The sequence below is a fragment of the Aplidium turbinatum genome, chromosome 16, assembly GCF_918807975.1.
Source record: "Aplidium turbinatum chromosome 16, kaAplTurb1.1, whole genome shotgun sequence".
NCBI lineage: Eukaryota > Metazoa > Chordata > Ascidiacea > Aplousobranchia > Polyclinidae > Aplidium > Aplidium turbinatum.
Genome location: NC_137487.1, coordinates 2,017,298 through 2,040,634, shown reverse-complemented (window position 1 = coordinate 2,040,634; position 23,337 = coordinate 2,017,298). Strand labels below are relative to the sequence as shown.

General features: G+C 38.9%; 2 protein-coding genes across 3 annotated transcripts; both read left to right on the top strand.

The window, feature by feature from the left end:
- The first annotated feature begins 938 nt into the window (after positions 1-938).
- LOC145785097 (protein SHQ1 homolog) lies at positions 939-20,977 on the top strand. Of its 2 annotated transcripts, XM_082596796.1 has the most exons (7): positions 939-1,093; positions 14,979-15,169; positions 16,672-16,802; positions 17,654-17,766; positions 18,081-18,244; positions 18,586-18,769; positions 19,485-20,977. In XM_082596796.1, the coding sequence occupies exons 1-7, from the start codon at positions 951-953 to the stop codon at positions 19,894-19,896; spliced, it is 1,338 nt and encodes a 445-aa protein (XP_082452922.1). In that variant the 5' UTR covers positions 939-950; the 3' UTR covers positions 19,897-20,977. The 2 variants fall into 2 exon arrangements, with proteins under 2 accessions (XP_082452922.1, XP_082452921.1); XM_082596795.1 differs by lacking the exon at positions 939-1,093 and having other exon boundaries at positions 14,709-15,169.
- Positions 20,978-23,316, top strand: LOC145785099 (peptidyl-prolyl cis-trans isomerase NIMA-interacting 4-like). Its single transcript, XM_082596798.1, has 4 exons — positions 20,978-21,097; positions 21,462-21,511; positions 21,709-21,828; positions 22,063-23,316. Exons 1-4 carry the CDS (start codon positions 21,049-21,051, stop codon positions 22,219-22,221), a joined length of 378 nt encoding a protein of 125 aa, XP_082452924.1. The 5' UTR covers positions 20,978-21,048; the 3' UTR covers positions 22,222-23,316.
- The last annotated feature ends 21 nt before the right edge of the window (positions 23,317-23,337 follow it).

Below are 23,337 nucleotides of genomic sequence, written 5' to 3'. Positions count from 1 at the left end.
CTTGCAAAACATTTTCTATACGAGCAGGGATTATTTGCTAAAAAGTTTAAAAAAATTAAAAAAACTTTCTTGAAAAAAATTGAGTAGGGAAAATTTCACCAGATTTCACCAAAAAGTTATCTGGTTCCAAGGTCAAAAAGCTTGGCAATAAAGACCTCTAAATTTCACCAGAATTTTTCAATTTGATATTCTATCTCCCCATCTGGCAACGCTGAACCGGAGCGCAGCTTAGTTTCCGTCAACCCGCAGTCGAAAAGAATCGCTCGGAAGATGCTGATGTGGCAGATATGCTGAGGTGTTTCAGAGCCAACTCCTTTAGCAGGGGGCATCTGCTCAATGTTGTTACGCGCACCAGTCAAACTATCGCAGAGTCGCATACGCACGTGAATTGAAAATAAATTGCGCGCACGTGAATTGAAAGAAAATTGCGCGCTTAGTTTCTTTGATTGCTCATGCGAGCGAGTGACGTAGAGTTGCATGCGCCGTGCGCGCACAACGCGTGCACAATGGTTTTGAAAGTGCGGAACTGCGGATGGTGTCAGTGCAAAGAAAAAGTGCAAACCACACTTTTTTTCAGTTCACTGTCTCAAGCTGACAGCTTGCACAAGACTTATGTATATCTTTAAAACCGAATCTTATTACCCGGTTTTATTGCCGTTTTGGATTCGGATAGTTTAGGATCCGAATCCTTCTGGATTCGATATTCTGAATTGCCCATCCCTATACCCGCTATTTTGACTGTTTTTTGTTGCTTGTTTTTGTGTTAATTTGCTTGTTTTGGGCTTGTTTTTCAATTTTTTTTGCTTGTTTTTGTAACATAACCTGACAACACTGGGTCTCAGAGTCAGATTTTTCTCTTGTGTCATATTATGGTATGGGCCAATCTGAAAAATGTTTGCTTCACCTCTTTATTTTCTTCAGATTAAATATTTGTAAATTGGTAATCAATTATGTTAACGCCTGAGTTTGAAATTTCGCAATGTGATAGTTTTGTTTATTTGACAATTTTGGCTCCATATACAAAAGTTTCACATGTGGAAATTACGATTGAAGGAAACACATTGTTGTTTTATGCTAAGCCATATTACTTGAAGTAAGTCTGTGGGCACAGTTGTATGCATACCTAGTTATTAGTCATTGTTACTTATTTTTTTACAGTGTTTCTGTGTTTGATATTTTTCTTCTCTCGTGTTGTCGCTATGTGTCAGGGCATCCGTTGGTTAGCCACTGCATGGTGTCGTCATCGATAGAAACTAGGCCTTCCATACCATTAGGTGGTCTGTATAGCCGGCAATCTTTGATAATGTGGGCTGCCGTCTGCATTTTACCACACTCACAAGCAGCACTCTCTGCCAAGCCCCAGTGCAGCATGTCTGCACCATAGCGTCCAACACCAGTGAGCAAACGGTTACGCCTTGATGAGGCAAGTCTAGAGAGGCCTTGGCCCAGCTGGTTCTTGGGCGGGATCTGAATACTTGGCAAAGTGGGGATGTGCTGCTTGACCATTGTTCACACCACGCCGCGTGGCACCACTGTTTGCTAGGGCTTCCACCAGAAGCTGGTCTTGTGCAGCGCGTACAAATGGCTTTCTTGATTTTAGCCGGATGCAACCTAGTTCGTACCCTGAACACTTCGTACCCTCAGTTCGTACTAGAGATGTACCGATATATCGGTATCGGTGATATCGGCCACTTTTTGAGTATCGGTATCGGCAAAATTTGGCCGATACTGTAGCCGATACTAAACATGTAAAAAAGGCGCTTGCTGCGGATTTTCCACAGAATAAAGATACAGATTTTTTCAAGTTGTAACTAACGTCACATTGATATAGAAAAATAACAACCTGTTCAAATTGCTGATATCTCACACTCCCATGACTTCTTGCGCGTGCCTTTTGGCATTGGTTGCTTGCAGTGATTCTTTCACTCAAACAAAACGTTTTGTTTCAGCAGTTTTGCGTTGTTCGATTCTTAAGTTGTGAAAGAGACTCAATTTCTCCAATATGTGTTTCTTTTTTACTCTCAGCAGAGTGTAAAACTTGTAAAAGTTTTTCATCCATACCACGTCATAAATGAAATTATATCTCAAATCGGCGTAATGACGTGACATCGTCTAAACATTTTATCGAATAATAAATTAACAAATTCGATTGTCACAAGTGGTTTGGTTGTGGTAAACAAATACGTTTTAACTTTGAAGTACATTGAAACAAAATATCCATTACCGGTAATCGATATGTAATATACATGGGTCTGCTACTGTTCGGTGAGTCCGATTCGGTGAGTCTGATTCGGCGAGTTCCTAACTTCTAACCCCTAACCTTAACTCCTAACCCCTAACCCTAAAACGGCAATGATAATTAGGCTACGGTACCCGATAATTAAAAAAAAAAATTGAAAAAATCCCTCGTTAAGGGATCGGACTCACCGAATCGGACTAACCGAATCGGACTCACCGAAACGGGCCATTCCGAATATACATAGGCTATGTACGGTAGTCATAAATTCCATATCAAGAATAAGTCCATATTTTTAAGGTTTACGTCAGCTCCAGAGATCAGTAGGCACAACAAGACCTTTTACTGATTGGTTCAGTGAGGATTCGTGGTCCCATTGCTCTCCTTTTTAGTGAATAGACTCGTTTTCAATTCATTCTTATAAGACATTACGTAATGAAAAAATATGTGATAAGGTTGGAAGACATTACATCATGTCTTTTCAATACAAATTGAAGTTTAACATTTATTCTTTTGTTCATAGTCGCCCACCTTCAAAGCGGTATTACAAACAGGGCTGCGATTTTTTCTTTCTTGTCGAACGACCAAAAATTCTACGCTTGTTTGTCGAATAGTAATATGACGTCACAAGAGTCAGATTATAAGCGTTTGGCCGCGAGTTACCGCACAAGTTGTGTGGTATCAGAGTCACTTACTGTTTTTAATCGCACGCTGGTTGAGTGATTCCATCTACGACGGCAAAAAACATTGCCGTCGCCAAATCAACACACCTTAGATTGCTGCGACAATTGCCGTGTGCTTTAATGTTTATTCAAACGAAATTTTATGCGCTTCTTCATTGCGTGTCACACGGCGGGAGCCCAGAGCATCACGCAAACTATTTTATGCGCTGACAATGCTCTTGTGAACTGTAAGTTTGCCACCTTATGAATACTGGCTTAATTGTTACGCAAATGTTATACTTTCATCGAATGCTTATTGTTTACCGGTGTCGTTGCGAATATAAATTATAGTGAAAGAAGATACAGTTAAAAAGTGGAATTTACCTGCTATAGATTATCAAACAGAAGGAAAAGTTAGTGTGGTATTTTGCAAAATTTGTAAAGAATTTTATGACGGAAACAAATCGAAATTAGAAAGCTAGGGGGTCAAGTTAAAAAAGGAATACGAAATTAGATAAACGGTTTTTCGGCAGAAAAGAAAAATAAGGATTCTGATTCTGATCATATGGCATTGCGCGTTCATGAACAGGCAGTTTTGCGTCTTCAAGTATTTCAGTGATGACGCGACAACCTCATCCTCCCATACAGCGTCTTATGATTCCGATTCTGACAGCTAGTTCTTTATCAAACAGACTCGTGTTTGCTCGCAGTATCTCAATTGTGCCGAAATTATGTTAGTGTAAACGTAAGTCGAGGCAATCATCTCGCAGTGAGATATTAATTTGTTACCGGTACCTGGTTGAACAATTAACGTTATTTTATGATAATTCAAAGTCGCTAGATGTCGAATTAATGTAAAACAAACGTACATTTCTTCTTGGGCATTGTTACACAGGCAGCAAAATTCGTTATTTTTGCATTGACTTCACGTCTGTAGACGTTGAACCAATGCAAAAATGATGATTTTTGCTGTTTGGGTACGCAATGTAACCCGCCAGGAAAATTAAATAGATTTGTGCTGAATCGAACGTTGAATCAACCTAAAATTTACTTACGTTTCCCCCTGAGTTATTTAACGCAACAGCGTGCGTATCGCTACTTTTGGTACATCACTACAAATCAAACAGTGCGGTCGTGACTCGTGATAGACTACTCTAGCATATTTTTCGCTTCTCGTTTTTTCGATTCAACGTCTGCAGACGTTGAATCAATGTAAAAACGACGGGTTTTGCCAGCTGGGTTGTGTGCTTTTGTAAATGCAAATGCAAAATCGCCCATTACGTAATCACAGAAACCCTTTTAGTGGATGGAAGTCAAGTTGCAACCGTGTTTATCTGTCTACTATTCCTTATTCACATTGCAAAACATTTCTGCAAGCTTGGAACAACAAGTGCATAAGTCAGACATAAATACAAACTTGCAAACACGTTGACAATTAAAGTAGCCTACTTCGGTTATTTTATCTATAAAGGAAACCCGTTGTGTCGAATAACACAAAACGTGTGTGGCGAAATGTTTGTTGCCAGGCGTTGGAACTTCGATCAAAGCATTCTCCCGCAGTGTTCAAAAATGGCGGCGCTGACGCCTTGGGAGTTTCTCGTGTGAAGCGTCACATTTAGACCTTGCTTTGAAGTACCTGGCGCAAGAAAGTTTACGTAAGTCAGCACTCTTATGATTGCATCACGTGATGCTCCCCCCCCCACCCCGATTGTTCCTCGACCTGACGACGTTTAGTCCTCTCTCAGTTTTTTTTTACCTTTTTATTTTCCTTTTTTTTTTTTGTAAGGCACGGCGTTTGTCGAATAGTGATGGCGCGTGTCGAGTGACCTCGTCACCGAAAAAGGCAAAAATCGCAGCCCTGATTACAAAGAACAATTTTCGTTATGGGGGGCATCAAGAATATGTCGACATGACTTTTAAGGTTTACGTCAGCTCCGGAGATCAGTAACATATAGGCCTAAGGTTGTTCTCTTTGATGCAACAACACCATTGATTGATTGGTTTAGTGAAGATTCGTAGTTCCATTGCTTTCATTTTGAATGATTATACTGATTTTCAATTTATTCCTACAAGACATTACGTAATGAAAAAATATGTGATAACTAAGAATGGAAGAGAAGACATTACGTCATGTCTTTTCAATTCAAAATGAAGTTTAAAAATTATTCTTTTGTTCATAGTCGCAATCCACCTTCAAAGCGGTATTACAAAGAACAATTTTCGTTAAGGGGGGCATCAAGAATAAGTCGACATGACTTTTAAGGCTTACGTCGGCTCCGGAGATCAGTAACATATAAGGTTGTCCTCTTAGACGCAACAAGACTATTGATTGATTGGTTTAGTGAGGATTCGTAGTCCCATTGCTTTCATTTTGAATTATTATACTGATTTTCAATTTATTCCTACAAGACATTACGTAATGAAAAAATATGTGATAACTAAGAATGGAAGACATTACGTCATATCTTTTCAATTCAAAATGAAGTTTATTCATAGTCGTAATCCTCTTTGAAAGCGGTATTACAAAGAACAATGTTATGGCGCAACATGCAGCATTTCAATGAAGTTCGGGAACAGTTTTTTTTCTTGTTCATCTGCGCTTTAAATACCAGTCATTCTCCGTTGTTCATCCACTAAGCAGTTTAGATCAACTGTGGTTAGCCTGCTTGCAGCAGGAGTTATACTGTACAGACAGTGGTGTAGCGTAATTATGGCGTGACTTATTTAATTATGGGGCACTCCAGAAGCAAAAATATTTAACTTGACATGAAAATTTAGCCTCGGGCGATTTTTGTTCTGTAGCCTAACATTCAAAATTTTACTTATTACCCTATTTATTATAGCCTACTCGAGTATAGTTCAAGATTTTCACAAGTGATTTTCACCGCAAAAAGCCAGGTTTGACTTATACATTGGACAAGCTGTTTCCAGCTCGGCAGCCTTCAAAATTAACGCATTTTTGCTGTGACAAAATTGTTGCTGACCTAGAAAACTGAGTGTGAAACAGCGTCGGCCGAAGTAAAAGTTTTGAATATATACGTTTATTTGCCGTGATTCAAACTTCATTATGAGTTTTTGTCAATTCTAAACTTTATACACTTGTTGAACAATACGCAAAGCTCACGAGACAAAACAGCAAAAAGAGCTGATTTAAGTGCTAAATTGTAAATAATATTTATAAGTGCTAAATTGTAACGTGTTCAATAATTCCTTATATGTATGGCTACTGGACATCAAAAAAGCATTGTTTGGAATTTTTTCAAACTTTCAAAAGACGATGAAGCGAAAGTTATATGTGACCTATGCCAGGCTGGTGTGTCAAGGGGTGGAAAAGATGGAAAAACGTTCAACACTACGAATTTGATAAAACATTTACAACATAAACATAGCCAAGAATTTATAAATGTCAAGCAGACGCTAGAAGAAAAACAGCGTTCGGAACGAAAAAGAAAATCATCCGAATTACCAAATGCCGCGAAAAACACTGGAGATCCTTGTCCAAGCAATAGTAGGCCTAGTAAGCAAATTACTCTTAAAGAAACATTTGAACGAAGAAACATTTGGGATATAAATAGCACTCAGGCGCGAGAGATACATTACCTCATTGGTGAAATGATAGCTGTGGACTGCCAACCATACTCAATTGTTGAAGATGTTGGGTTTTCGAGAATAATAAAGAAATTAAAACCAAACTATCAGTTACCCAGCAGAAAATATTTTTCACAAAATATTTTGCCATCCATTCATTCATCGGTCAATGCAAAAATAAAGATGCTGCTTTCCAAAGCTGAGAACATTAGTCTCACGACGGATATTTGGACAGGGTCTGCTACTATTCGGCGAGTCCGATTCGGCTAATCCAATTCGGCGAGTTCCCTATTCGGCGAGAGCCTTTTTCGGCGAGTGCCCTATTCGGCGAGTTTTTGAAATTTTATTTTTGAAAGGGAATTATCGGGTACCGTAGCCTAATTATAATTGCCGTTTTTACATCGTTAAACGTTGAAATCGTGCAGAAAGAAATAAAAATAAAATGTTTGAACTATTAAATTAAAATTCGTTATGTCAGTTCAGTTGAGTTGTTTTTATTTCTGACCATATGAAAAACAATACACGTCAACATAGCTAAGGTAGAAGCGACAAAACGCGAACGTTAAAACGTGCTTGTGACCAAAGTAAGTTATTGAGTTGAAAGATATTTGGCACGGTCGCAACACCTTCAGAAAAATTTAAGAAATGAACGGAAAATAAAAAAAATAAAATGTTACAAAAAATGTTACATCGTGGCCTACCGAGAGCTCCTTCTCGGCGGCCAAATCTGCGTGCTTGGAGGCCAAAATACAATAACGATAGCACAAGTAAATAGCATTAAATTTGCAACAATGTTAAAATGATCACTTAGCGTTGTTGAAGTCTGGGCGACGTCCTGCAATAGAATCGTTGTACCACGCAATAAATGCTTTATCGAGATTGTAATCCGGTATTGCGGGACCATCTAACGACCCTAAATTGTTTTAACTGCTCGCAGCTCAGTAAATTGTTTCAACTGCATACCGCCTTTCATAAAACCTGACCATTTATTCCATTATGATGTCACCATTGAGGGTGTGAAGTCACTAACCCACAGCGTTCTCAACTATGAAGACACGTGTTTTACCCACGGATGTCAACTAACCTAGTTCTCCTTTTTAACAACGATTCAATATCCGACAACATTGAATCGATATAAAAACGACAATATTGCTAGCCGATGTAAATTAGCACTTCGGATTAACACTTCATCAAAATTAACATCGAATTGCAAACAAGACTTACAGCGCTGGTGATTGCAGCTGGATATATTCAATACAACAGTAGTGACTATGATGCGCTGACCTAATTCTGCGTCACTCTTTGATACTACATATTTTCGACATTCAATCCACGATCATTCTATTGCGAAATTAAACAATTGGCTAAAAGAAACTTGCGAAGAAGAAGAAGAAGCGGCCAAACTTGGCCGACGTTGGAGGTAGCACATATGCGGTCATTCAAGCACTACTTAGCGACCATGGCCACCGGCTGCTTTAAGGCTTGCAACGTATCCTAGTCATCAAAGTTCTCTTTTCTACACGATTTCAACGTTTAGCGACGTTAAAACGATAGGCCACACATTTCGTTAGCCTTTTCATTCTGTTACTACAATGTAAAAATGAACTGTTAGGCTAACTGGGTTCTTGGAACAAATTTTTGCTGGTAGGGATAACTAGGCTACGGTACCCGATAATTTCCTTTCAATCCAAGCTGTAGGCCACACATTTGTTGATCCAAACTAATCATTTTAAATATTTAAAAGTACTAACTTATAGATATAAACATGATTTTTTTTTTGTAACATTTTATTTTTTTTATTTTCCTTTCACATCTTAAATTTTTCTGAAGGTGTTGCGACCGTGCCAAATTTCTTTCAACTCAATAACTTACTTCGGTCACAAGCACGTTTTAACGTTCGCGTTTTGTTGCTTCTACCTTAAAAACAACTGAACTGACATGATGAATTCAAGCACGTTTTAGCGTTCGCGTTTTGTCGCTTCTACCTTTGCTATGTTGACGTGTATTGTTTTTGATATGATGGTCAGAAATAAAAACAACTGAACTGACATGACGAATTTTAATTTAATAGTTCAAACATTTTATTTTAATTCCTTTCTGCACGTTCAGCGACATTAAAACGATGTGAAAACAGTTAGGCTACGGTACCCGATAATTCCCTTTCAAAAATAAAATTTCAAAAACTCGCCGAATAGGGCACTCGCCGAAAAAGGCTCTTGCCGAATAGGGAACTCGCCGAATCGGACTAGCCGAATCGGATTAGCCGAATCGGACTCGCCGAAACGGGCCATTCCGATTTGGACAAGTAACAACAATACTTCATTCATCAGCTTGGCCGCTCACTGCGTTGACATTGACTTTGAACAGGCGACAGTTGTTTTGAGAGTGATGCCATTTCCAGGCTCTCACACAGCTGCCCATATCACGGAAGCCTTGCGGGGTGCATCACAAGACTTCAACATACCCTCTTACAAAATTCATTTGATCATAAGTGACAATGGGCCAAACATTGTGAAGGGTGTTAATGACACTGGTTTTGCTAGTTTGTCTTGTTTTTTGCACACGTTACAGCTGGTGATACATGACTGTATATTTGAACAAAGAGTAGTAAAGGATATCATATCTCAATGCAAAAAAATTGCTGGTCATTTTAGTCATTCGTCGTTGGCTTATAACAAATTGGAGAAACTCCAACAACAATACGGTCTTCCTGAGCATAGGTTAATACATGATGTTCCCACAAGGTGGAACAGTACCTACTTAACCCTTTAATGCCCGGACTACTTTCTACAAACGAAAAAAAATTTTTTTTTGTTTTTTAGTGACATTTGTGACCCAATAAATCCATTTTTATCAAAAATTTTATTTTTTGTGTTTTAAATAAAAAAATTAAAAATGTTGCCAAATGGCTACATTGGGCATACAGAGTGCGCAAATATGAAAATTCGTAGATGCAAATTATCCTGTAAATTCGATCGCTGAAGGTCAAAAACCGAAGAAGAAATGTTATATGCATTTTACAAAGAGTAACCAGAAAACTAAAATGGCTTTAAGATTCTTTGGCAGGCTATTTGCAATTTATATTATATTCCTCCGGAGGAATTTGCTGACATTTCGATTACAGATGCTCTATCAAGGGATTCACTTCGATTGTCATAGCCTTCCTCGTCTCTTTTCTTCATATCTGTGTTATCATTGAAGTGCATGCAACAGCGTTTCAAATCTGTTGCGTGGCATTCAGTCAGCTATTAGAGAGTATCTCGTTCGTCTTTCCCATTACATCCTTCTCGAAGGCATCTTTACAATACTGATGTGTAGGAGGAGCACTCCTATAAGCTTTTCATTTCAGCAATAGATGTAGTCAAGACATGTCCGTCTTTTTGATGAGCGTAGAGTTTTGATTCACGGACAATATTTCCAAACAGCTCGTCATCAAAAAACTCTAAAAAATACTCCAAAGAGGTTTCATATTCAGATAGAGTATACCCTTGATCCTCCCACTGAACATCCAAACTGGGTTTAAATACCTCTTTCTTCCACGTACTCTGGCGTTTTGTGGTTTTACTGGTTGAGCGTTTTGTCGGTTGAACCTCTTTCACACTTTTCTCAACCACTTCAACTTGTGGCTGTCTTGTAGTAGAAGGCGCCGAAGATAACCTTGATGAAGAACTGAAGAAGTAGGCATTCCGCATCTTCATCGGACTCATCCTCTTACTCTGAAATGTCACCAGCGGGCACAACTATCGCAATATCCCATTCAACACCAAATCTACATTATTTTCATCAATTGTAGATAATTCAGGCAGCGTTACAGTAAAGAACGTATCTGCATAAAAAGTAAAAAAAAATCAGAAATTTATTCTATTCCATCGAATTTGGACTCTTTCTACGCCCAATGTAGCCATTTGGCTACATCAAAATTTCGGGTAACATAACTAAGATTAAAAACATTAACTTCAAAATTAAAGTATTTAGTCTAGTTATTTGTTGATATGACTTTGTGAAAACACACAAAAGTGCAATAATTTCTTCAAATAAACAAATCTGCAGTGCTCTGAAGCTGCCTCATTTTCTGACTATTTCAACTTTTCAATGGTCACCTCATCACCATGCTTTCTTCGGAAGGGAATTGTGGGTAATTAGTGTTTCCAATAAATTTCTTTGCTATTATTGTCTTCACAAGAGATAGAATGGTGGATTAAACCATGACAAGGAAACTTATTTGTTTTTAAAAAAGTTACAGGGGCCCCTCAATTAAGATGTGCCAATTGGCTACACTGGGCATTAAAGGGTTAATGTTAGAGCGTATGTACGAACAGAAAAAGGCAATTGCCAATTATACCCTTGACATTTCCAATCTTTCTGTTTTTGATGCCAACAAATGGTCTATCATTGGAAAACTATCTAACCTGTTGAAGATATTTCATAAGACCACAGTAGCTCTCTCTGAGAGGACAAGTACGGCATCAAACATCATTCCTAATATCAAATTCATGAAGCTGTATGCAACAAAGGCGTCAAGTGACCCACGGTTTTCCGGCCTAGGCAGTATGCTGACAGCTTTAACAACATCCTTGAACAATCGCTTTAAAAAATATTTAGATGATACCAATATGGTATTGGGAACATTCTTGGATCCGAGATTCAAAGACGATCTATTTCAAACTGCGGCTGAGGGCACAAAAACATCGTTGGTTAGCATCAAACAAGCATTCCAACAAGAATTTGAGAAACGTAACGAATGGGAAAAGGGTTGTGAAGAAGATTCTGGGACCTCCACACCTTCAAATATTATCCCAGAAGTGGAATTAGAGGAAGATGACACTGCTGAAGGCACTGATTTATTAGACTTTAATTTTGAATCCTGCTATAGCGAGTTATTGATGCCCGTGACTGCAAGTGACAGTGCCGAGAACCTTATGTCACAATCTGAAGTTGCAGATGGGACAAACAGTTCGTCTCTGAAAACGTATGCAGACATCTGCAGTGAGATAGATCGGTACCTTTCCATGAATAAGCAACACCTGGAGGGCAATCCATTAGAGTGGTGGAAGTTCAACAAGCACGGACTTCCAATTTTGAGCAATTTAGCTACTAAATTTTTATCGGCTCCTCCATCTTCAGTGGAGAGCGAACGATTATTTAGTATTGGTGGCAATGTGTATTCGCCCCATAGAAATCGCCTTAGCGCAGATTCTGGTGAAAAACTTCTCTTTCTTAATTACAACCTAAGAATTTTCAACTTCGACTATTAAGTTAACTTGAGTGTTTTAACGCTTGTCGTTTCTATTATTTTCTATTCCTTCTCTGTAGGCTAATTCATTTAATGGAATAATCGTTGCGCAGTAATGTATCATTGGACATTGACCTGTAGCAGTTAGCCATGACCTGTAGAGATTACAAAGCAATAGCATGCATGTTTTGCAGTAGCTTGCTATTTTGTGGCACTGTGTGGTAGACCTACACTCTTTAGAGTAGAAGTTGTCTTTCACTGTAAGGTATTTTTTTATTCAGTAATTTTGCTTTTGTAGTATTCTAGAGTGGGTTATGCGTATCTTGTGCTTCCATTTCTTTGAGCTCATCAGTATCATTATCCTGATATGCTTCACTTGTTTTGTTTGGTTGACTAATGCGAAGTAGGCTAATTCGTAGTAGGCTATAAAGTGAAATGGTTTGCAATGTATGCATAACTTCGGTTCACCTCGACGAAGGAATCACGAACGTAGTCTGACTAGTCTCACATAAAAAAACCTTTCTCAGAACAGAATGTTTCTTGGCTTTGATTTATGTATGTTTAGTATTGAGTTGAGCAAACCTTGCTCTCCGATACAAACGCTCCGGGTTAGTAAACTGTTCTTAACCCACCACAAGACTTTCATAATTTAATCAGTGGAAGTTTTCGGTCCTGGTTTCTTTATCACACTAAGGTAATTATTTATTGTTAATTTGAATGAAACGTTGTGAAGTCTACTTTTTAAGTTTGTAATTTTCAATTGCTGCATGCTTTGGTTCGGTTGTTGTTATACTGGACATTGGACAACATATTAACATTGCAATACATCAAGTGATCAATGCAACATTTCGTAATCAGCATTCATAAATTTGTTGTTGAAGTTTTTTTGCGGACCAACATTTCGTTACATTAAATTAACGCAAACCAAGTGTGGTGTAGCGCGTGTCGTCAGTGACAGCCTGAAACCAAAATTAAAAAATGGTAGGGACATCAGCGGAGTTAGGATCAACTGAAAGGTCTTTAGGACGAGGAAGATGTCTGCTGTCTTTCAGATTCTTACTTAAATTAAGATTCTTACGTTTAATAAATTGACATGACCTGCATTGTATCATATGTAACGAACGAACTCATTTCTGTGAAGTAGGCTTTTTTACTGCAATAAACTTAAAACATGATTATCATGCAATTGTAAACAAGCTGTAAAGAATGTTAACGGAATATTAAATGACAAACTAAACAAGTGTTTAAGTTTCCGATTGCACTGCTACACTGTTGTTAACTGAAAATAAAGAATGAATCAACACAAAAGAAAACAAGTATAAGTCAAGCCAGGCAATCCGCAAAGTCACACTGCGCTGTTATCAAGAGAGATGGTGGTGTGTGATGACACGTGCTACACCACACCAAGTAACGCAACAGAAATAGCGAAGAGCAATTATCACTATAAAAAAACACAAAAATGTGACGCAAATCGGCAACATCACAAGACATAGATGTTCTTTGACTTGTCAGCAGCAAGTGGGGATAACTATGGGAGTTCGTTGCGCAGCGTACTTATACTTACTCTGCCATGACATTGTTTAAGCTTAATAATAATAATAACAATATTAAATCACAAGCTGATAGAACCAGCTTACTATAAAAACAACCAAGTTACATGGGTTTTTTAAACGTTTAGTAACATAAAAAAGATGCAAAATTATACGTTTTTGCTACCTAGGTAGTCTTGGCCCGGCAAAAGCTTCTCAACCAAACAACATTGCACATTACTTGTCTAATAGTTTTTGTTCGACTACACAAATGACTTGGTTTACATCTTATTATGAATTATGATAGCCTATATGGAGAGTTTACGCAAACCCTAAAATATTAATGTTTCAGAAACCCTAATTATGATGTAATGTTTCTTCCCTTATACCCCAGTCCTCAATTACGGTGGCCTTTCATTACCAAAACCTACTATTATGACACAACAATGCGGTTGAGATTGAATTTGTGAATCTTTAATAAACTATGCCAATTCAAGGCTTTTTTTAATAGTTCTATATGCAAATAAGGTCAAACTTGGCGGTGGGATGGTGCAACGGATAAGGCGTTGGCTTTCCAATTATGCAAACCTGGTTCGACTCCCGGCTTCAGCTGGTTGTTGATAAACACCGCTCACCTATACCCAGGGTGTAATAAATTGGGTGTGCATAGTTGCTGAAGTAAAGGCGGCCGAGAGAGAGGAACTGGCCACCCTACTCTCCTTAGTGCCGATTGCCGAAGGCTTAGTATAATGAGAACCTTATATCTTCTCATTCCCCAAAGCTCAGTATCTGAGTATGGGACCTTTAAAAAAAAGGTCAAACTTAGCATTTGATACAATTCCTTGCAAATACCAAAATTGCTTCTATTTGTAACACTAAACTAAAGTATCGGCCAAAATATCGGTATCGGCCTAAAAAAGTGATATCGGTATCGGCCAAAATATTGGTATCGGTACGTACATCTCTAGTTCGTACCCTGAAAAGATTGAGAGAAGAAATTAAAAAAAGTGGAAGTCGCTGATCGCAGTTTCTGCAAACATTTTAAAATTTTCCCCCTGAAAAGATCGAGAGAAAGATAGCACAAAACCGAAGTCGCTGATTGCAGTTTTCGCAAACATTTTTCCGTAGTTTCTGCTAACTCTTACTCTAACCTTAGAGCATGGGCGGGCAACTTCTCCAGTCGCCGGGCCTGATATAGGAAAATGAAGTACCGTACTTGGCGGGCCGGATTCATTAATCGCGTATTTATCTACCTACTGTAGACAAGGAATAAATCGTACTTAATGTAATGTAAACTTTAAGTTTAAAGCATAGAGACTAAAAACAGGATTTCATGAATTCATTAACAATTAACTTAATGTACCGGTACTTCAATAGCTGCTGAAGTCAATGAGACATCTGTGGTCGATCAAAGTTGTCAACAAGTTCTTTGAACTCTGGCTGCATGTCGGACGTAGAAACCCTCAGTAAAGACTGCTCGAGAACATCAGTGAGATTGGATCGCAGCTTTGTCTTGTTGATATTGACGGTCGAAAATGTTATGTAGACCAGAACAGAACAAGTAGGCCTAGTTTCATGGCCATTTTTCTCAGGTTGGAAAACTTGGACTCATTTCCAAGCTTGGGCTGGGGCTCTGAGAAGATAGACCCCAGCCCTAAAGGCTTAAATGAGAGTCATAGCTTATTATTTTGGTTGCATGGCTTGAGTTGTAAGTTATTTTTGATTTGTAGGTTAATCTTTCCCAAAGAAGTCCAAGATGAGGGTTCATCTTGTCAATACGAGGTTGATAGTGGGACCTACATCTTGAAGGTAAAGAAAGTGTTGCCAGGAGAGAAGTTTCCGGATCTTGACCTTATGACAACGCTGTTGTGTGAAAAGAAGTCTTCCATTGGTCCATCCATTGAAGTGCTTAATGTTGAGGGTTAGTATATTTACACTTACCTGTAGTAAGGGCATGTATTAAATATATAGTCCATCCGTGAATTTCCGATCTTGGTGGCAATTCTGACCACTTGACAAATTTGTAAATATTTTGCGATTGAAATGGATTTGACAGAAAAAAATTAACTGTTCATTTATGAATGTTGTCATTGTCACAATAATGTTATCACAACTTATGCAAATTTTATCATTTTGCCCAAACTATGTCACTTGTTTTTGGCTTTTGAAATCACTTTTTAAGAAAATCTTTTCTTTTGTTAAAAAAAAAGAAAAAAATGGCTTCCTGACTTTCATGATACAGTAGTAATTCCGTTATTTTTGTCCAATTGAAGTTTAACCATTTGGAAGGAACTGGATCTCAAATTAGTCACAAAATACGCTCTTGTGATTACATCACAAAAAACAACAGTACCACCGCATCATTACAGTTCTTAGATCAGCGTTTCTCAACCTGGGGGTCGCGAAGGTCATTTCATGGGAGTCGCAACTTAGATATTGATAAAAGATTTTCAAAATGGCAAAAATTTCAGGATAAATGAAAAATCTTTGTAGCAATCACTTTAGTATATACTATGCAGTAATGTCGTAGCAGGGTCTGCTACTATTCGGTGAGTTCGATTCGGTGAGTTCCTAACCTCTAACCCTAAAACGGCAATGATAATTAGGTTACGGTACCCAATAATTAAAAAAAAAATTGAAAAAATCCCCCGTTAAGGGATCGGACTCACCGAAACGGGCCACTTCGTCGTAGCAAGTGACTAATTGGTTGCACTGTTACGAAAGAGAACGCGTAGCTCGATTGTAGGCTAATTTAACATCGTTTGTTCAAGTAGAATGATATTTCCGTGAGCTCAAAGAAAGAGATGCCGCATTTATACGAAATCCGTTCTCCACCGCTTTGGATGTTTTGTGCATGTGATGTTTTTCATGAAATGCCACTCAGTTCTGGTGTGCTATGAATTATACCCACAACTATCTGAACTAGCTTTTTGAATATTATTTCCATTTGCCACAACATACCTCTGCGAAAGTGGTTTTTCAGCTCTTGTCCAGAGTTTTAAGAGCTAAGCCTACTCAAGCAAAGCAGAATGGCCCGTTTCGGTGAGACCAATTTGGTGAGTCCGATTCGGTGAGTCCGATCCCTTAACGGGAGATTTTTTCAATTTTTTTTTTAAATTATCGGGTACCGTAGCCTAATTATCATTGCCGTTTTAGGGTTAAGGTTAGAGGTTAGGAACTCACCGAATCGGACTCACCGAATAGTAGCAGATCCCAAACAAAGAGGTGAAAAATATTTTCAGTTGCATTCAAATGCATTGCATCCCAAGTCGTGTGGAGCAGGTCATTGAGTTTTGGGAGTGTCAATTTATCCTAACAGTCGATTGGCAGATACCTATAACTTGCGTTGGTTGTGTGTTGATTATAAATTGCCTCAACACCAGATGGCGTATCTTCTATTACCAGCATGAATGTTGTTAACAGAGCATAAATCGATGGAAAATGCAGATGAAATTATCGATTGGGAAGTTGATGATCCGGAAGTCGTCAGTGATGGGTTGGACTCGTTGTATGGATACGGATTTGCAAACAAGACTCACCATCTTCCTGTCATGGTTGGTCAATGGTCAGACTACGAATGAATGAGATCTAGTTTACAATTTTAGCGCAGTTATTTTGCAGAATTTGTTTTGTAATGCAAACTACATGTCTGATGGCTCGTCGTCTCGGGATCTTAGGCTTGTAATTGAACAGTTTGCCAGGGGCTTCTGGAACAGGCAAATGAATAAGTAATTTCATGATCCTCTCACTCACTGTAGAAAACTTTTTTTGTAATCGGTGCTTTATGCAAATGTTGAACTCTATTGGGGAACCGGATAACTAAATGGTCTTTCGCTGCCAATGGATAATCAGATTGAATTATTTAACACTGAGCATATAAGCGTTTTTCTAGGTTTGTTAATTGTATATTATTGTGATACTGGTTTTTTTTTTTGGGTCATTTATCGGTCAATGACCAATTTTTTAGCAAAATGTCCGAAAAAAATATAGTCAATTCGCTCAAAATGTCCGAAAAAATATATAGTCAATTGACCAAATATGACCAAAAATGACTAAAAATGACCGAAATAAATAAAAAACGACCGAATTTTTTCAAGCAATTTCGGACAAATGACCGAAAAGTCTCAGCAAAAAAAAAAAACCAGTGTGATGTAAGCTTATTGTGTACTATTATCTGATGGGCAATGAAGTACTTTTTATTGCTCAAACATAATCTTTTCCGATCTACTGTATATTGTCAAATAAAATTTCATTTTTTTTATTAGCCAATAGCTATTTTATTGATAAGGATGTTGATCCAATCAATGATTGCCTTAGTGAAAAGAGATTGGGCGCTCATTGCAAAAGTAAGGTAAGAAACCTATGAAAATGTGACCTTGTTTTTTCACATTCTTATCATCTTCAGGAGGTTTTACAAGAGGTTCTCTCCATTCATGAGCTCGATACTACATCAGTATCCGATCGACGGCGCCTCAGGATAGCAGCCGAAGACAGCAAGTTTAATGATGATCATTATTTGTAAGTACTTGCAGTACTGCAGAACTTTCGCTTTTCCAGACTGTGTTAAACAAGCGTTGCACATTCCCGCTCACCAGGCCAGTGATAATATTAAGTCAATGCAACTGGAACTATGATAATGTGAGGTTCCGTTACATCTACTGACAACTGATCCCTATTACCTTAGCAATTGAGGTTTTAGCTTTCAATGCAACTGGGTTTGCTTCCAGTGTACAGACTGTACAGTAGTACACATATGCTGCTAATGGATCAACTGTAAAGAGTAGATTTTGGCAATGCTGCCAAGTGAAAAATAAAATTGATTGATTTATTAGGGCAGATTTATATGACGCTGAAGATATGGAAGATATTCTGAGCTACGAGCAGTGGTGGGAAGATGGCATCTTGTCCTTCTCCACCGATGATAAGTTATTGCTGCAGAATTTTCCAAACAAGGAATACTTGCTGACAAACTTGGAAAGACGAATTGTATTTTTAGGTATGATGCTTCATGCTTTTACCATGTAAGCATTGTCAGTGTTGATCATGGTCATCTCCCTCGATATAACGTTGTAACGATATAATAATCGCTTATTATATATCTTGCAACTATAAAATCAATCGATATAAATCAATCGATATCGATACAAATCAATCGATATAAATCAATCGCTTATTATATATCTTGCAACGTTAATAGATTAACGTTTCAAGACTGTGTCTTCTCTCTCCACAAACACAATTGGACCTCGATTGGTGGTTGTGCTGAAATTCGTGCAGGAAATAGAATTTCCATTTTTGTGGCATTCTTTGCGGCTAAGCGTCTTGATGTTGTGGCAGGTTTGTTGGACGTCCTAGTGGGGTATGCTTACAACACACGGGTCCTGCAAGGGGAGCACACGGTCGGTTCATCTTGGACGATAAGGAATGTCAGCTCAACGTTGTCCTGGTGCGATGCTCATGTGGACCTGCGTGCTCTCCTCCTCACTTGTTACCGCAGAATCCTTTGCTACCCGCAACACAGGTGGGTCTCAGCCCACTATTGGTGATGTGCTACAGCGCCAGGGAGATGTTGTGGCTGCTATGTTCTATGGCTAGTAATGTTAATAGACGTTTTTGGCTCGCTTTGTTGCTTTATTATTACGGGTCTGCTACTATTTGGTGAGTCCGATTCGGTGAGTTCTTAACCTCTAACCCCTAACTCTAAAACGACAATGATAATTAGGCTACGGTACCCGATAATTTAAAAAAAAATTGAAAAAATTCCCCGTTAAGGGATCGAACTCACCGAATCGGACTCACCGAAACGGGCCATTCTGATTATTACAGCAGTTACTTCTACTGTTTGCAGCCACTTCATACATATTTCAGCAGGAACTAAGAATTGCAGAAGTGAATTCAAGCTTAGTTTGAGAACATGATGAGTGATGACTCATTGATTAAATCGGCCTACTTGCTGATGAAATGTTTGGGACAATACGCTCTAGTCTAGTGGTTCATTTGGTGATGTGAGAGACTCGAATTTTGTGGAGTGAAGATTAGAGAAGATTTTGTAAAACTTAATTGATGATCAATGAATATTGTAGATGAACATAACATACAAAAAATTCTGCTGCTAGAACAACTCCCATCGCCCGTTATGGCGCAGCTTTCTAGATACAGGAGTGCTTCTAACTAAGCTTAGGCATTGTCATGCCTAGTTTATATTGTGGCGCTGGTCACTTGATTCGGTTTCGCAGGAACTGGAAACTGGCCGAGAAGGTTATTGAAGATGTCGTCACGATTCTGAGATTGGGGAAGCGATGCGCGTTGCGATGCTTGCTCGCGGTCTATGCGACGTTCCGGGATGCGGATGAAAGCCCTTGTTACCTGCTCAACCAACTTTATATACAAGACTACTGCGTCTGGATGCAGAGAGAGCGGGATTGTGACCGGACAATGGCGTCACTCGCTTCAGCTATATGTAAATGTAAAATAGTGAAGTCTAGTGTAGGATTTGAACTCGATATGTTGGAGGAAGCGGCTCTTCTTGCCATCGAAGAAGATGAAAGGACGAACCCTGAAGAAGATGGCACGGAGGACGATGTTAATGATGACGTTGTTAATGATGACGTTATTTGTTTATTAAATACATTGACGATCGTTGAGTGATGTATTCAACAATTGTTAAAAATACTGCCACAGTCAAATTTGCTTTTATTTATATAATGATGGCATCGCCAATCTCTTTCCATCGATAGACTGTTCAGTTTTGCAATTGATTATTTTATCAAGCCAACAGCGGTAAATAGTTTGAATATTTTTGAGTATTGTTTATTGCTGCTTAGGCGTTTGCAAACAATCTTAAAATGTAATGTTGTGTAAGAGGTATGAAAAGTTACAATGTTGCACCCATGAGTGCAAAAATCAGTTTGGTTCAAATCCTAAAATACATCCGACCAAAAGTAGTTTTTGGCGATATGTTGCTGCTGAGTCCTTGATAGCATCTGTTTTTCGGTAGAACCCCTAATCCGCAGAATATATTTTAGAGGTTGATGAATCCTGTACTTTGTGACGCATTTCATACTTCTGGTTCAATAAGCTTTGATCATCGATGCCTGGTCTGCTTTGTCTCCATGCTGACCTCTAACGGCATGTTTCAATCGTGATTAAATGCAGGCACAGCGTTCAGAGTTGTCAAGTACTACTGTCTACTATTTGGAGATTTATGTTTTACTCAACAATGATCAGTTAAAAACGACGGCCCATGCTTAAATTGTCTTGGCTTATTAACTATATATTTGTTTGAACTTACTCATGCCAAGTGATGGGTGTTCACTGTCCATGACAACATCCGGATTCTAAGCGATGGCAGGATCAATCCTTCGTTGTTCTCAGTGCTTTTCCTCGATTCATTGCTGTATGTGCTTTGGGGGGCTATCGAATTTACAGCCTTTCGACAATCATGCAGCGATGTTTGGTTTACGTTCAGTTGAATCGACATCAAGCTGACCATGAATGTTGGAAGGCTGGTACGCTCACTGATGGCGCTAATCTGGCTGGTGGCTTGGTCGAGGGTACGATGAGCAAAGTGTGACGGGATACCGAACATTAGACCTCTCTATCCCCCACCCAATAGCACACTCCTGAAGATCATCATGTGAAGTCATTCTTTGATTTGTAATGACGTTTTGATGACGTCAACTTGATATTCCAGCGTTAAGCATTTTTCATTCCTAAATCTTCGTTTCAGGCTATAGAGGTGTAAGAATATTTGTTGTAGTTTATTGTTGTTAAATCTTAATTTTTGCTTGTGCTGTGAAGATGCCAAAGAAAGGAGGTGGAAAGTCTAAGGGAGCCAGCAAGAAAGGGGGTGAGGTTTCATGTGACATCAATATTGTATTTTTGGGATAATAATCGCCTCATGTCAACCCTTGCGTGTCACAGAACTTGTATGGCCTTCGCCCTTCAGCAACTACGTGTTGTGGTGGCACTCCAGATAGAACTCCACTCACACGGGTATCGCAAGAACATTTGATTCTTCATTTTTTTTCTTTATTTTGTCAAAGGTTTCCCGAAATCGTATCGGATGACATCGTTTCACACGTCACAATCTTTGTATGAATCGTGCAACAGCTTACGCTTCTATCCGGTCATAACAGTTCCAATCATGTTGAAAACATCATCATCCATTGCAGCAAACTGTGTCAGCGCAATAATCCATCCGTTTGTTTCAGATTCTGCAGACGCTGCGCCGAAGGAGAAGAAGGGAGGAACATCAGTCAAGGTAGGCTCGTTCGAGATTGGTTAGTTTGGTATGCTTGTTGGGTGGCTGCTCGAACCTAGCATGGTATGGCAAAGTGTTTGGTAATGCAAACATAAGGTTTTGTTAAACCTCCAAATAAGGTACTTTCCGAATGACTGAACATGATCGGACACTGATAAGTTACATCTAACAGCATGCTCCACCCAATGTGTCCGCAGGTTCGTCACATCTTATGCGAGAAACATTCCAAGTGCATGGAGGCGATGGAGAAGCTGAAAGCCGGTGTTCGCTTCAATGAAGTCGCCCAGCAATACAGCGAAGACAAGGCCAGGTCGGGGGTGAGTTGCCGCCATGTTTTGGAGCCGATAGAGAGCGATACTGTAGCAATAGTTGGTAACCATATTGTTGGCCACCTGTCAAACCAATTTACTTGTGCTTTGCGAGACAAGCAACCTGCCTTCTTCCCGTGGCTATACTTTTGAAAAAATTTACAATGAAACTATATCATGTCGTTAATATTTTTTGATCATTTGATAAGAAAAACTTTATTATAATCTCACAAATATGATCAGGGAGATCTTGGTTGGATGACACGAGGTTCCATGGTTGGTCCCTTCCAGGATGCCGCGTTTGCTCTTCCCACCAGCAGTCTGGCCTCCCCGAATTACACAGATCCTCCTGTCAAAACCAAGTTTGGGTATCACATCATAATGGTGGAGGGGAAGAAATAGATGATGAGGATCAGCCTCTTCAACGACTGGCTCCTACCAATGAACAGATGCGCTTGTTTCCCGACTCCTAATCACGGATGACAATCGATTTTTCTGTGGAAGGAGTCGCGTATCTTCACACTTATTCATGTCTGGTCTGAAATTAACCCTGTCGGTTTCAAACAATCTTCATTGTTGCATAATAATCAAAGATCGGTTGTTAGGCGTTGAATTGACATCAATTGATAATGAAAACTAGAATATAATTCCGTATGTAACTGCTTGTTCACAAAGATGTTGCCACAACGCATCCTCATCGATGCTTATGCTGAGGATTTAATGAGGGAGTTAGTCGCCCTGTCATATCCATAAGATGTCATGTTATCGTCGTTATTAGATGTCATGTCGTTGTTATCTCTTTTTTAACAGAATGAGCAGTCTATATGTGTTGAATTTATATCTGGGCCAGAAGCGGCTAAGCGTATGTGCTGCTATGCTGCATTTTATCGAACAAACGCTTGCAGATCATTTGTGGAGTTGTTTTGTGGTGGGTGCTTGGGTGGCATCAACTTCGATTTGTCGCTGCATTGAGGGAAATGGGTGTGGATGCACTAAGTTATTGACTTGATTACAAACTTGTACCAGATGAAGTAGAAGAACAGTTTCTGGCATTTAAAGTTTACCATACCTCGACATGGTTGCGTTGTTTGGAGAACTAAACGATATTTAACCTCATCTTGGGGTTTTGAAATGCTTTCAATAATTTGTAGCTATCGGTGTTACTTTATGAAGTACAAGTCACATCGTTTATTTTTTCTTGTAACTCTCATGTTCATAATGTTTTTAATGTGGAAGCACCTGTGTAACTAAAACCTCCGTCATGTTCGGCATGCTTCATACAACAGACTGACCTATGCAATATTGCACCGATTCTGCTGCAAGCTCCCAACCGCCACGGATTTCCATGTCTAAACTATACCTTGTTCACACTTAGTGCAATTAAGGCTTATAATAAGTTCAAAACTTTTTGTCCTCTTAAAATTGCGGCGCTTCACTCCCAGTCATGAGCCATCTTTGAGGTTGACCTGATGTTTTCATCGAGTTATTTTCTGTTTAGAGGTTTAATTATAGGAAGGT